Below are 12,859 nucleotides of genomic sequence, written 5' to 3'. Positions count from 1 at the left end.
AATAAGTTTCAAATCGTCGCTTGTATCGTTTGCATTCGTTTCATAAATACTATTTGACACAAATTGGATACACATTTTGCATTTCGTGTGGCGACGCGACACCAATTAAAACGTAATAGGCGTGTTATGCCAATCAAACGACAGTATTTCTTTAATCGTACACGCACTACATAAGATGACTACTCGTTGATTTGAGCCGATAACATATCAAACTGATAAAGTGCCCTCGATCCTCTATAGAATATCAGTCTATCTCAATTGACAGTGGCAGGTACATTAACGAACCTAATCAAACGAGGATTCTAGACGTCTGCGGTGCTTCTGACTCATCTTGTCCTGTCGTTGATAGCCGATAGTTGGCAGTCGCAATTGCACATTCGTGAACGTGACACGAAACGAACTAATTGACAATTTGGAAACGAATAGAAAAAAACAGGAAACGACGGATATATAAATTCGTTGTAAAAATCAACTATTTCGAAAATCAAATAAGAAAAAAATCGATAACCAGTTCGTCGTAACGCTAATCTAAACAAAAGTTTAATCCATTCGCAAGCTGCGAACAATAAAACGCGAGGAACAATAAAAATCTTTAATGAAATACGCCTAATGAAAGCCGATACGATAAAATGCCAAGATTTTGCAAACGTAAAACCGAGTACTATTTACGTTTCGTTCGTCTTGAAAAAAGGGGGTTACTCATTGCGGAAAAAACAGAAAAGGAGGAGAAAAAGGGGAGGGGAAATGTTGTGTTAAGAGAGACCTATTAGAGATACTCCTTTCTCTCCCCAATCCCTCTTTCTTACTCCCCTCAATCCATCTTTCTTACCCGTCTCCTCTTTAGGGTGAACGCACAAAACTGGGGTGAGAAACGGAAATAGAAACGCGATGGGGGCTAACAGAAGGGTGGGGCGAGGGAGGGTAATAGCGAGATGGTAAAGAGGAAAAGAGAGTGCACCTAGCGCTGACTTGGCTCATAATACCATAGAACCGTTAAAGCTCACAGACACGCGAGTCTACTCCGCCTACTCGAGACTGTGCTCCACTCTTTTCTCCACTGGAGGCCAAGAAGTTACACCCCACCACGAGAAGTTCGTTTCTGCGATCGTGGATTTTCACGTAACTACGACTACGCGAATGCACTTCAGCCTATCTCGAAACTACTTGGTTGATGCGCCCTCCCGATCGAACCGCTTCTGAATTCTGAATTTCGCCAAAGTAGGCTAGTACCTCGTGAAACTAATTTTGACCGGAAAAACATTTTTCTTACCATTGACAGGATAAGAACCGGGGATGGTGAAAGGTTTCGTGACGGTGAAAGGTTAATCTTCCGCCTCGAATAAAAGTCGAGATACCGTTCCCTTTGATCCAACGTGAGGAATCGGATTTGTTTTTACGAGATGGTTAATTTTGTATGAATATTAGGATTTTTTGCGATATGTGTAGATGTAAATAATTGCTTTTCAAGAGGTTATAAATTTTTATAAATACGGATGGAAAATAAGTAGTACTATTAAACATGAAATATGATACACGATCAACAATTAAAAATTATCGTTACGATTAAATATAAATGTTTTGAATATGTATTTCTTTTTTAAATAAATGGTAAACTATACTCAAAATGTATTATCGTTTCGAACAAATAAAAAATTTATATCATCTAACAATAGGCGTTAATCTAGATCTTTTAAAATATATTGCTAAGTCAAAAAATTTAAAAGAATTCGAGAAATGATGCATTGGAAAATAAAAATACATGAAATGAAATGATAATTAAATTATACAGTAATAATGAATTATACAATCGAATGAAAATATGTCGATTAACAAATGAGAAGATCGTTTTATCGTTCGTAAATTGAAATCACGTGAAATTGAGGGACGAATGAAATAACTTCGAAATAATGAAACGAATCTGCCGAATCTGTTCTCCCGATATTCAATCTTTCCAAACAAAACTAAAGGATCGGATATATAATATTAAAATTTCAATTACGAAGGAAATTACAAGACGAGTTCTTCAAATTCAATAGCCGATAAATTCGATATCAATTTGGTGATAGAACATCCTTGAACGTTAATTGAATCACGTGTCAATGTATTGTCTACAAGTATATTTATTCACCGAAATAACTGTACTTCAATTATTTGAACATATTGGAATAATTGGAATTAAATCCTTTTATATCTTATATTATTTTGATTATTAAAAATATCGAATATCTTTGTGTCGAATTTTATTTCAAGTTTGATAAAATATTTGTAAAACGATGAAATCACTAGACGAATATATAAATCTCAATTAAATATATAAATATATTTTTTATTAATTTTGCGTTATATATATTATTTGAATAACTAAAAAATATTTCAGCAAAATACATTATACATAATTATATTAATTGGTTTTATATTTTTCTTTCATGTATTGATTGTAATTTTTATGCTTCACACGAAATAAAGTTCTCAGAAAGCTTCCATCTTATACGTATATTATTTTCGCTTCAAGTGATTTATAAACTCCATTACAGAAGTAATGGAAAATTGTAAAACTTTCTTTAAGAACAAGAAATCACTTTTCCCTTGAAAACCGAATAAGAAATACTTGAAAGAAATTATTTTATACTGTCGTAATGAAAATATTGTTGAAATATGAATAAAATAATTTCCTAATAATCAACAAGAAGACATCTTTTGTTTCATATAAATTTCTATTTGTATCGTACCCTTAAAAAATAAGAATTTTAAAGATTGAAAAGTCTTACCATATTGTATCTGCATGTCGATCTGCTGTCGAAAGTAGTTCATTTATCCTTATTGAAATCACACAATTAAATACACTAATAATATAAAAATTTTAACAGAAAGACACAAACACCACACTTTCACTGGCAATTATTTCAAACAACTAAGAAGTCCTTCTTCACGGAAGTTCTTCTTGCTACGAAAGTCAAATGAGTGACTGAATATATACAAATCAATTAAATATATATAATTATATATCTCCATATATACATATTTTCAATTTAAAAAACTATTACATATTTTTAAAAAATATATAAATAATTTAATTTATAAATTATAATTTAATAATAAATATATAATTTAAATAAATTGTATCTTACATGATTAACGTATTAAGTTCAAACAAGATACAGGTGGCGTTCTATGGCGTCTAAATTGGCTGAGTGTAGTGTAGTTTGTCGTGCTTCGAGTGATACAAATTCAGATATATTGTGAATATCGTTCAAAACAAAGACGAAAATAAAGTGAACGTAATTAGGCAAAAATTCCAAGAACATAAGTATATACTTCCTTATCGAGAATTCGGTATCAACAAAACAAATGCTGTTTGTATTCTTTTCTTTCGAAGTGTTCAATTAGACATTCTTTCCGGTCGTTGCGCAGTAATATAAAACGTGGCGTCGAATATGTCTTTCTGGCGTCTAACATTTATTTTATAAATTTGATACAAAATATTTCGTGAAAAAAAGTGTTTGTAAATTGGTTTTGTGAACAACTTTGAGTGAAAATGATGGAGAAAAAACGTGGAAAGTATGAAGAATGAATACCTGATGATTCTTGTAACCTGATTGATAAAACATCTTATCTTGGTGAGTACATCATAATTATATATATTCATAAACTTGCAAATTCATAAATCATTTAAATAATTTTTTTATATATTCTTTTATAATATAAGATATAAAAGCATAAGTAATATACATTTATATTGAAATAATTTATATGTTTGGTTAGAAATTCGATTACGTCATAAATTCTGAGTTTAGCGAATTATATATCAAATACATTTAAAAAGAAAAAATTAAACATAGCTATGAATATGATATGTGCATATATATAGAAGTACGTATTATATTCATGAAATATTTTAAAATTGGCATTTCGAATGTCTGCCATTGTATATATGTTTCATCAGATTATGATACAAAGATAATATATGTAATATATTAAAAAATTTTTATAAATTCTAAGCATTAGAATAATATAGAGAAATACAGAAAAATTTATAAACCAATTTTTTTATATTGTAATTACAACTATTATTTAGCATTTATAAAAGAGTGAATAATTTGTTCATTCTTTTTTTTTTTTATTAATTTATTTTCGTCAAAATTAAATTCTAAAAGTCTTCAACTGTTATTTATATTATCTTATACTTTTCTAAACTTGACGGTACTTTTCGTTTAAATCTTCTTTTTCATTTTTCATTGAAATCTAATACTTTCGAAATACATAACCTTACCTACAATGTATACTATATATATATATATATATATATATATATATATATATATATACTATATATATTATTTAAGAGTTCATTTTTTTCGCTATATAATTTTATCTTTTAAGATTATCAAATTAAAAAGATTATCTAAAAAAAAAAAAAAAAAGAAAAGAAATAAAATGAAATTCTATTTCTTCATCGATTAAATCGAATTAAATTATTTTATATATATTTGTATAATATATTCTTTGATATAAATATAGTTAAAATTACGAAGTAAAATATATATATTTTTTATGTTTGTGTCAGATCTCTTAGAAAAATATGTTCTTATTAACAAGATTTTCTCGCTTAATTTGCTTGCTGCATATAATCGATACAATAAAAAACTTTGAAAAAAAACTTACGGGTAAAATATTACAAAAAAAAAAAAAAAACTGAAAAATTCTTTTTATTCTAAATTAATCAAATAACGATAGAATAATTTCAGAAGAAAATCTTGTTTAAATTAAATAGTAGAATATTTAAAATCATTTTTCAAATTAAAATATTCGATATAAAATATCATATATTTTAAATAATAAATAATTTAATTCGAATATTGATAAGAATTTTAAATTTGATGTAGAATATTTAAATTTGTCATCTGAAATTTTCAACAACCTAATATTTCGATTACTATGCAGAATAAATTAAGATTGATGTTTATAAACCGATTAAAGCTTCTTCCAAAGGATGATGTCCACCTTCTGTCAGAACTTGTATAGTATATAGTCGTCCAACTTGGTAATTACGGTATAAATATAGCATAGTTTATATGCTGTAACATATTAGAATCTTTAATAAGTAATCAATGTATGACCAGCTGACATGGAATCTCTTGCACATATGCAAATTATGCGACGTTTCGTCGCATGTCGCTTACTACGTATTTCTCGTATGTCAATGTGTTGGTATGCCGTGAAGGGGATATGCAGAAATATGCTATGTATCTTTGCATTCTCTACCCCATGACCTCAATGAAAACTATGCAAATGCAGCGTAACAGTAGTTGATATAGTTGATTCAATGAAAGCGAAGCAATCTTGGATACGAGGTGCATAATATCTATTGCATTTCAAATTTTCCGTATTAATCCGCAAATATCATCAAGTTAAAATGTAACTTTTTTTCTTTGTTTATAAGATTCTTTTTCTTGATTTTTAAAAAAATTTTTTTTTACATTTTTATTCAAATAGTTCTTCACTGTTGTTAAATTAAATTATTATTACCTACGATAGGATAGATTATTTATTGTCAAAATATATATTTATTTTATTTTTATATTGAAAATTATGTCGATAACATTTCGAATTGAAAATTGTAATTTATTTTAATTTGAAGTTGACCCAAAGAAAATTAATATTATGTCATCTATCACAAAGACTCGTTTTCCTTATTAAAGTATCTGTTTATTTAATTTTGTATATTGGAAGTGTTTAATGAATTACACGTGTACTTGATGTTTGATACATGATTACGGTTTTCAATCTTCCATATTGATTCTTTCTGGAAAATAGCAATTCAAATAAATAATTTTAAATTTTACATTCTCGATTTTAATATTAACATAAATTTTGCAATATCGTATACCAAAATTTTAAACATATTATTTCTTTTAAAATTAGAATGGAATACATAACTTACAAAATATATATAATTCCACACATTTATATTCTCTTTTGAAACAATTATTCGTTCAATTCTTTTTCGCTAAAGTCATTCTTTATGAATAATCGAAACAGTTTTCAATTCAATTCAACGTGTTCTATATATATGAAATTCTATATCACAATTTTCATATTTTTATAAAAATATTTCGTAACTTTAATTCTAATCGTACGATTAATATTACTTCATGCCTTGCTGAGTTATTGCGGAGGAACATTTGATTCCGATTGTCCCCTTCTTCTTGGCTGAGACACAAATGTATTTGATAGAAATGCTATCAGAAAAATATGTAGGACGTGGTTTCGATACGTGAAAACGTCAAACATATCTTGAATATCTCCAAGTCTTATCTCGAAGTTGTTGAATATCTCAGCGACTTATATTCAAAAAGATATCAGGCGGTGCAAGTCAAGTGCAGCTGTGCGTTAAGTTCACTCCCTTACTACTCGTGCACTTGACATCCAAGGGTAGACGAAAAAAGAGACGAAACTTTTTTTTTTTTTATTTGTTCATACCGTACACTATCGCGAAAAAGTTTGGAAGCATTTGGAATTTTTTTTTTTTTTTCTTAAATAATCGATAATATATTTTTATTATACGAAAGAAATATCGAACAAAAATAATATTTATTTCGCGAATTTTGAAAATTTTTTTTCTTCTAGATTTTTTATCGTTCTAATAATTTCTCTTTTAACTTTTACATCGAAAAATATGTGTGTTTTTTTCGTGAAGATAAAAGTGAGCGTAATAAAATCGAAGTATTCATAAAATCGAAGGAGATAAAGAAAATTGTAGAAATTTATACGGATTTAATTTTCAAAAGATCTTGCATTATTTGTTTGCATTACTCGATCACGTGATTGATCACGTTGATGCAGTAATGGTATTTTATATAATGGAGTTAATGAACAATTACGACGTTTCTCTCTCTTCTTTGATTATTCGTTATGGTGTATTATTGATTTCTTCTTCATTATAATTACTGTTCAAGAATAATCGATACTACTACTACTTTTATTTTTAAGGAAATTTTTAAGTATTGAATATTTCTATACTTATGTTAAGACTTTGGAGTTTCTAATGATATTTTAATAAAAATATGAAAAAATAACTCCATCTGTTGAAGCTAAATTAAAATAACAAGCTTTTTATTCGTTTCCTGAAAAATTTTACTTTTCTGCGGATATTAAAACAAAATTGTACACTTTAAAAAGTGAAAGTTGATCTTATTCGAATTTTGTATACATTTTTTAAAATTTTTTAAAACAAAACATTTGTTTTCAAATTCGATTTAAAAAAACAAAACAAAATAAATGAATAAAATTGCACATTAACGATACAAGAGAGAAAGAAAAAAAAAAATCTCTCGATTGAACATACATTAGCGCTCATATTCATTTCGAATCCCTTCGTCTCGATGATCTCGAAATCATCGTCCCATTTGTTCGTACAATTTATCAACGTCGGTGATCATCCCAAATATTAATCTCGGATCAGGGAAGGGGCTCGAGCGTGTTTCTACATTCCCGTTTTTAATTGTTAATATAGATCGGGGCGAAATGGCCGATTCGTCGATCGAGCCAAAAACATCATCGGCGAATCGTTAACTGCGAATTTGGGTCATCGCAAAGCTTCATGACGCAGGCATTGATAGAGGTTGTGGATGAGGGCGAGGATTGACGAGGCATAAGCCGTTGGAAATGAGCAACGACAAGCGTTTTAAAGTGCGGTTCGAAACCTCCTGAAAGGAAATATTACGGCGGGTCTACCCTAATAAGGGTGCGCCACTTCACCCTCTCCAACAGGGAGTACCTGTTGCCCGTGCCTCTATTAATAGTTCTAGTTGATAAGAATCTGTTGTGACCACGATTCCAACTTCCAAAATAATACCACGTGATGTTTTCTCGAACTTGATTTTCTCGAATTATTGGAATTCGTATCGTAGAAGTCTTCTGTGGAAATCTCAAGTAAAAAAATAGCGTCGGTTCAATGTTGGAAGAATTTGGACAATCTGCGATCTTTAGTTATTATTATTAAGTTTTGTGATTAGGAATTTTATTTCGTAAAATTGAAAATTCCACGACGAACTTTATTTGGTTGTTAAAAATTTTTCTCGAAAAGCAAATAGGAATTTGTGTGATCATGGTTGATTCGAGTATTTTTCTTTCAAGTTTTGTATTATAAATATTCGAAACAGTTCTTAATAGTAAGAATTTGTATAATCTACGATCAGTCAGGATAGTAATTATTGTTAATTGGAATATTGGGTTCGATCTAATATTATCGTTAGAAACTATACTGAATTGCTAGAAATTTGTATGGTCAACAATTATCGAAGATGGTAATCGTAGTTAATTCGAATATTGGCTATTGTAATCCGTAATTAGAAATCGAAATATCACACGCTTCTCTTATGTTATGTTAAAGATTCACTAGTTGAAAAAATTTTAATTTCGAAAGAAATTTACGTAATTTTATTTCTTCTTCTTCTTTTTGTTTTTTACATTTGAAATATAAATTAATGGATTTACATTATTCGATTCTTTTATTATCAAAAATTCTTTATTCGATAATTTTCATCTTTCAATTAATTCGTTAAACGGTGGTTTTATTATATTTCTCTCTCAATAATACAATTTTTTCATGGTCTCGTTCTTTTTTTTTTTTTTTTTTTTTTTTAATTAATCAGTCAATGAGAATTATTCAACATCGATATTAAATTTTGATTGCAATTGCCGCGTAAAATTAGCTCGTATTTTTCCTACTACAGGTTCGCAAAGCTTTTCGTTATATTCGTGATACATTAAATAACTCACCAATTTTAACCAGAGATTCGTGATGAGCAATTGGTTCTTTTCGTCCTGAAACAAAAAAAAAAAAAGATCATCAATTATACGACGACGTTTGAAAATCCTACTCGTGCCTAAAGTTATTTATATTCGAGAAATGGTAATTAAAATATTAGTAATTAAAAAATTATAATAGAGTCGTACATACGTAAACGAACTTTCTTCCTTCGTGTCCCCGATAATTCAATTAATTAGTCAATTCGGATGTATCTAGTTAAATTCACTCATCATGAACAAAGATTATTATTTCAAAAATTTTGGTTGATTCGAAAATATAGTTTTATCCCCGTCTCACATCTCTCTCACTTTATCCAACGTAAACTTCAATCGTTCATAAACGAATCTCAATAGTCATTTTTCCATGGCAAACTTTCGTGTTCATCTTCCATTGTGTAAAATATATCTTCCGCACGATCGAAATTATCACGTTCCCTTTTTCGATTTTTAAATGATCTATCTACACTTCTCCTGAGGATTCGAAATAAAATCGAAGATTTCGTGGGATAAAGTTTTTCACGAATAAAGCTCGTCTTCTCGGCTTGCTCGTTAACTTATTTATTGGGATTACCAACTGGGTCGAGGCAATTAATAAAACGCAATAAGCTGCGTCTTTGCTCCGACCGGTCAGGTTGGGGAGGAAAGGAAAATAACGAAAGCGAAAAATATCCCGACCTCGATAATTACCTCGTAATCGTTTACCGAATTACACACGCGATTTATGATATCCCCGTGGATTTTTCGTGGTTCGATCGATCAAGGGAAGCAATTACCCCCGATACAATCGGCTCGTAAAATCGACGCTAAGTTCTGAGGAATATTCTTCTCTCCCTTTCTTCCCAACTTTCGTTATATCGTTTCTTCTAATTTAGAATCATTGGCAACACGATTGAAAAGCTGACGTGGCAAGCTCGTTTTCCACTCTTCTCGTTTTCTTCTTCTTTTTTTTAACTACGTATTTTTACTCGATTCAATAGGAAATTTTTGATATTTATTTTCAATTGGAATCTGATTCTTTCGTCATCGATTATCTTTTTTCCCTCGAAATAAATTCCTTTTTTTTTTCTTCTTCTTCCCCCTCAGAGACACACTTTTTGCCCCGCCCTTTTTTTTTTAATATCGCAATTTCTCCTCGGACATTCTCGCCACCCGAAAACCCCTTTCCGGATATTTCTTTTCACCGCGGTATCTTTTTCTACGCTGCTCTTCAACCCCTTCTTGCGTTCCTCTTTTTTTTTTTTCTATTGTTCGAATTCCTCCCCCGAGAAGGTCGCTGTAATTTCGTTTACAATCCACAACCAGTAATCCTCCATAGTAGGATTACAAATGTAGAAGCTTTTCTAAGTCTCCTATTTCATCACGATGGGTTTGGTATTACCCAGGGGAAATCCAGAATAGATTATTTCCTATTATCTGGGGGGAGGAGGGGGGTGTTTTGTTCACGGAAATGGCCGAGACTCGGAAGGAAGGAACATTCGCACTGCGCGAGGATAGATGATTTTGGAAAAATTAATTTACTCGAATCGACAACTTCAGACGATCTCTCGATGAATTTTTGAAAGAAGGTTAAGGTTTATAATATGTCGAATATTAAAATCTGCATTGCTGCTCTATGCTAATATTCTTATTTTTCTTGTACTGCATCCTCTATTTTTATCACTATTTTCCTTCTCTCTGTCGTCAATTTCTTAACGAATAGAAATAAAACTTGGAAGAAACTTGGAAAATAATATTTCGACTGTCAAACTCAAATGTGACGCTCTAATTTGAGATAAAAGAATCTAATCATTCGATATGTATATTGTTACACATTTTATGAGATTGTACATAAATAAATATTGTTCGAATCGATCCAAATGGAGAGTCATCAAAGGGTTAAGAGAAAAGGCGAAGGATCGATTTAAACCTTGATCATAAAAATAAATTTTTTTACTTTAACACAAGCATTCTATATTAATTACACATTTGACAGAATTCGAGAATCCATTTGATTAATTTTTAACTTCGAGAAAGTAAAATTCTTTTGGACGAAATTTCTAATGTAATTTTTTTCCTTTACCTCTACCTGATTATTCATTAATCGGCACAGAATATATTTATTATAATGCGAATTTGCGCAACATATGTTAATTGCAGATAAAGCATAACTGGTTGTGTTCCTTCATTTCTGAAATAGCATCACACGAATGATTGGATCGGGACAAACATTGTCTATTAGGGCGGATTATGGAATGGTCGAACAAAACTTAAGCTTGGTTTAGCATTTGGTTTACCGCCGGATCGGCGCCCTGATAATGTTAGGCTAGATTTAAATTGACCCGAACCCCTTTCCTGTATAACAACATCAGAGAAAATTAAGGATCGCACTTTGCAACGAAAATAAGAGAGAATAAGAACGTTACGAATAATTGTCAAAAAAAATTCTTGCCTTTGATTATCGTCTCACTTTGTTCCATGACTTATTAATTATTCTCTGTGAGAAGACAGTGGATTAGATCAGCTTCCATATTTCATGAGATTTAATTCTTTATTAAGACTTAATACTAATTTTTTATAATATAATTTTAATTTTTAAAAATAAATAAATAAGATAAAAGATTTTAGAAGTTAAATTTAAACTTCTTTCGAATTATTCGTTTATAAACAATCCTCGATGATATAATAATTTAATAAAGAATGATAAAAAAAAATGATTCACCCTTTTTTTGGATTAAACGAGTCTTAAATATTTTACAAGCGTTATTATCCCCATCCATCTCGCATCGCAACGGTTAACAATCGATGCTCCATCTTGTTTCTGTCGCAGTAGGACAGTTTCTCGGGTCCATTTTGAAGGAAAGTATCGGGTCGGTACCCGGCTTATCCCTTTCCTCGCCTCTGTGATAAACTGTTTTTCGATAATTGGATCTTATCGTTTCGCTCTCCAAAACCTCTTCCAAACAGCCCGCCAAATCATTCTAAATCTTTCGTGGCCGGGCATTCGTTTCGTGTATATTTAACATCCGGTTAAAACTTTTCATCGCTGTTAATTCGACCGCCCGTGAAACAGATCTTCTTATCGCTTCAATTCCCATTCGAAGGGAAAATTGGTTTTTGTATATTTTGATACTCGACTTTAATATCCAATCCAAATTAATTAAAAGTAGTTCTCTTCCTTTCATTCAGACTTTTAATGAAGAAAATCGAGATTTCGTGTAAAACGTAAGTTTTCTTTCACCAGAATCGCGACGAAAAAGATATAAAACTTGTTGATTTGAAAATGATTGCGCGAATGCAAAAAAAAAAAAAAAAAAGATATAAAAAAATGATTTATATGACACGTAAAAAATATTGGCCAAATTGATTTCTGACAAGCGAATGAGTTACGAGTTAATAGAATGAGATATAATTCAACAACTACGTCTAAAAATTATAGAAAAATTCGCGTACAAAAATATTAAATTAATAACTTCGTTAGTGAAGTTACAAGAATGCTTACTGAATGCTAGAAAGGAGAAGGAACGAAGATAAAATCGTCCAGGATCCTCGAAATCCTCCAAAAAATGTACATTTCCATCGCGTAATACCGTTTATCGAGGGGCAAAATTATTTTCCGATTTGCATTCACAATTTGAAAATTGATTGTAAACGAAATTTCTCTTTATCTCTCGTTCTCATTCTCCTGCAAAAGAGTCCAAAAGGTGGCTTTTCCCTCTCTCCAATTTTTCCCCAAATTTCCAAAAGCTTGCCGAGTCCAAAGTCTGTGGAAGAAAGTTTAAACGAGAGGCGGTGGTGAGTTCAACAACGTCGTTGCACGTTCGTCTTTAACGAGGGGGAGGAGAGTGGGGGGAGGGGATGTGTGGAAGAAGAAGAAGAAGAAGAAGTAAATAGAAAGAATTTTGACCACGAGAGGGGAGGAATAGCCTCGGCTGCCAAGAAAGAGACTCTGACGGACGAAAAACTCGTTTGTCTTTCTTCTGTCCGCTTCCTGCGCTTTTTCCCCCGGTTTCTTGGCATCGTCGTTCAACCGTCGTCCGAGGATGTAAATGAACAGCGGGCTCTTTTCCGC

At 30.8% G+C, this 12,859-nt stretch overlaps 1 protein-coding gene and 1 long non-coding RNA gene across 3 annotated transcripts in view; one reads left to right on the top strand and one right to left on the bottom strand.

Annotated features, from left to right (window-relative positions):
* The window catches only part of nAChRa7 (nicotinic acetylcholine receptor alpha7 subunit), a 197,253-nt gene that overhangs the window by 46,356 nt on the left and 138,038 nt on the right, over positions 1-12,859 (bottom strand). For both annotated transcript variants that reach the window (XM_086914715.1, XM_086914717.1), the window contains one exon: positions 8,782-8,826. In XM_086914715.1, coding sequence (XP_086770841.1) covers positions 8,782-8,826 — 45 coding nt within the window. The remainder of the gene's footprint in view (positions 1-8,781; positions 8,827-12,859) is intronic.
* Positions 3,129-12,859, top strand: part of LOC147656537 (uncharacterized) — a 141,561-nt gene continuing 131,830 nt past the window's right edge. The window contains exon 1 of the long non-coding RNA XR_015294285.1: positions 3,129-3,617. This is a non-coding gene — a long non-coding RNA (uncharacterized LOC147656537). The remainder of the gene's footprint in view (positions 3,618-12,859) is intronic.

The sequence above is a fragment of the Apis florea genome, unplaced genomic scaffold (assembly GCF_048593485.1).
Source record: "Apis florea isolate Af1SG1 unplaced genomic scaffold, ASM4859348v1 contig_3696_pilon, whole genome shotgun sequence".
NCBI classification, from domain to species: Eukaryota; Metazoa; Arthropoda; class Insecta; order Hymenoptera; family Apidae; genus Apis; species Apis florea.
This window is presented reverse-complemented; position numbering and strand designations above follow the sequence as displayed.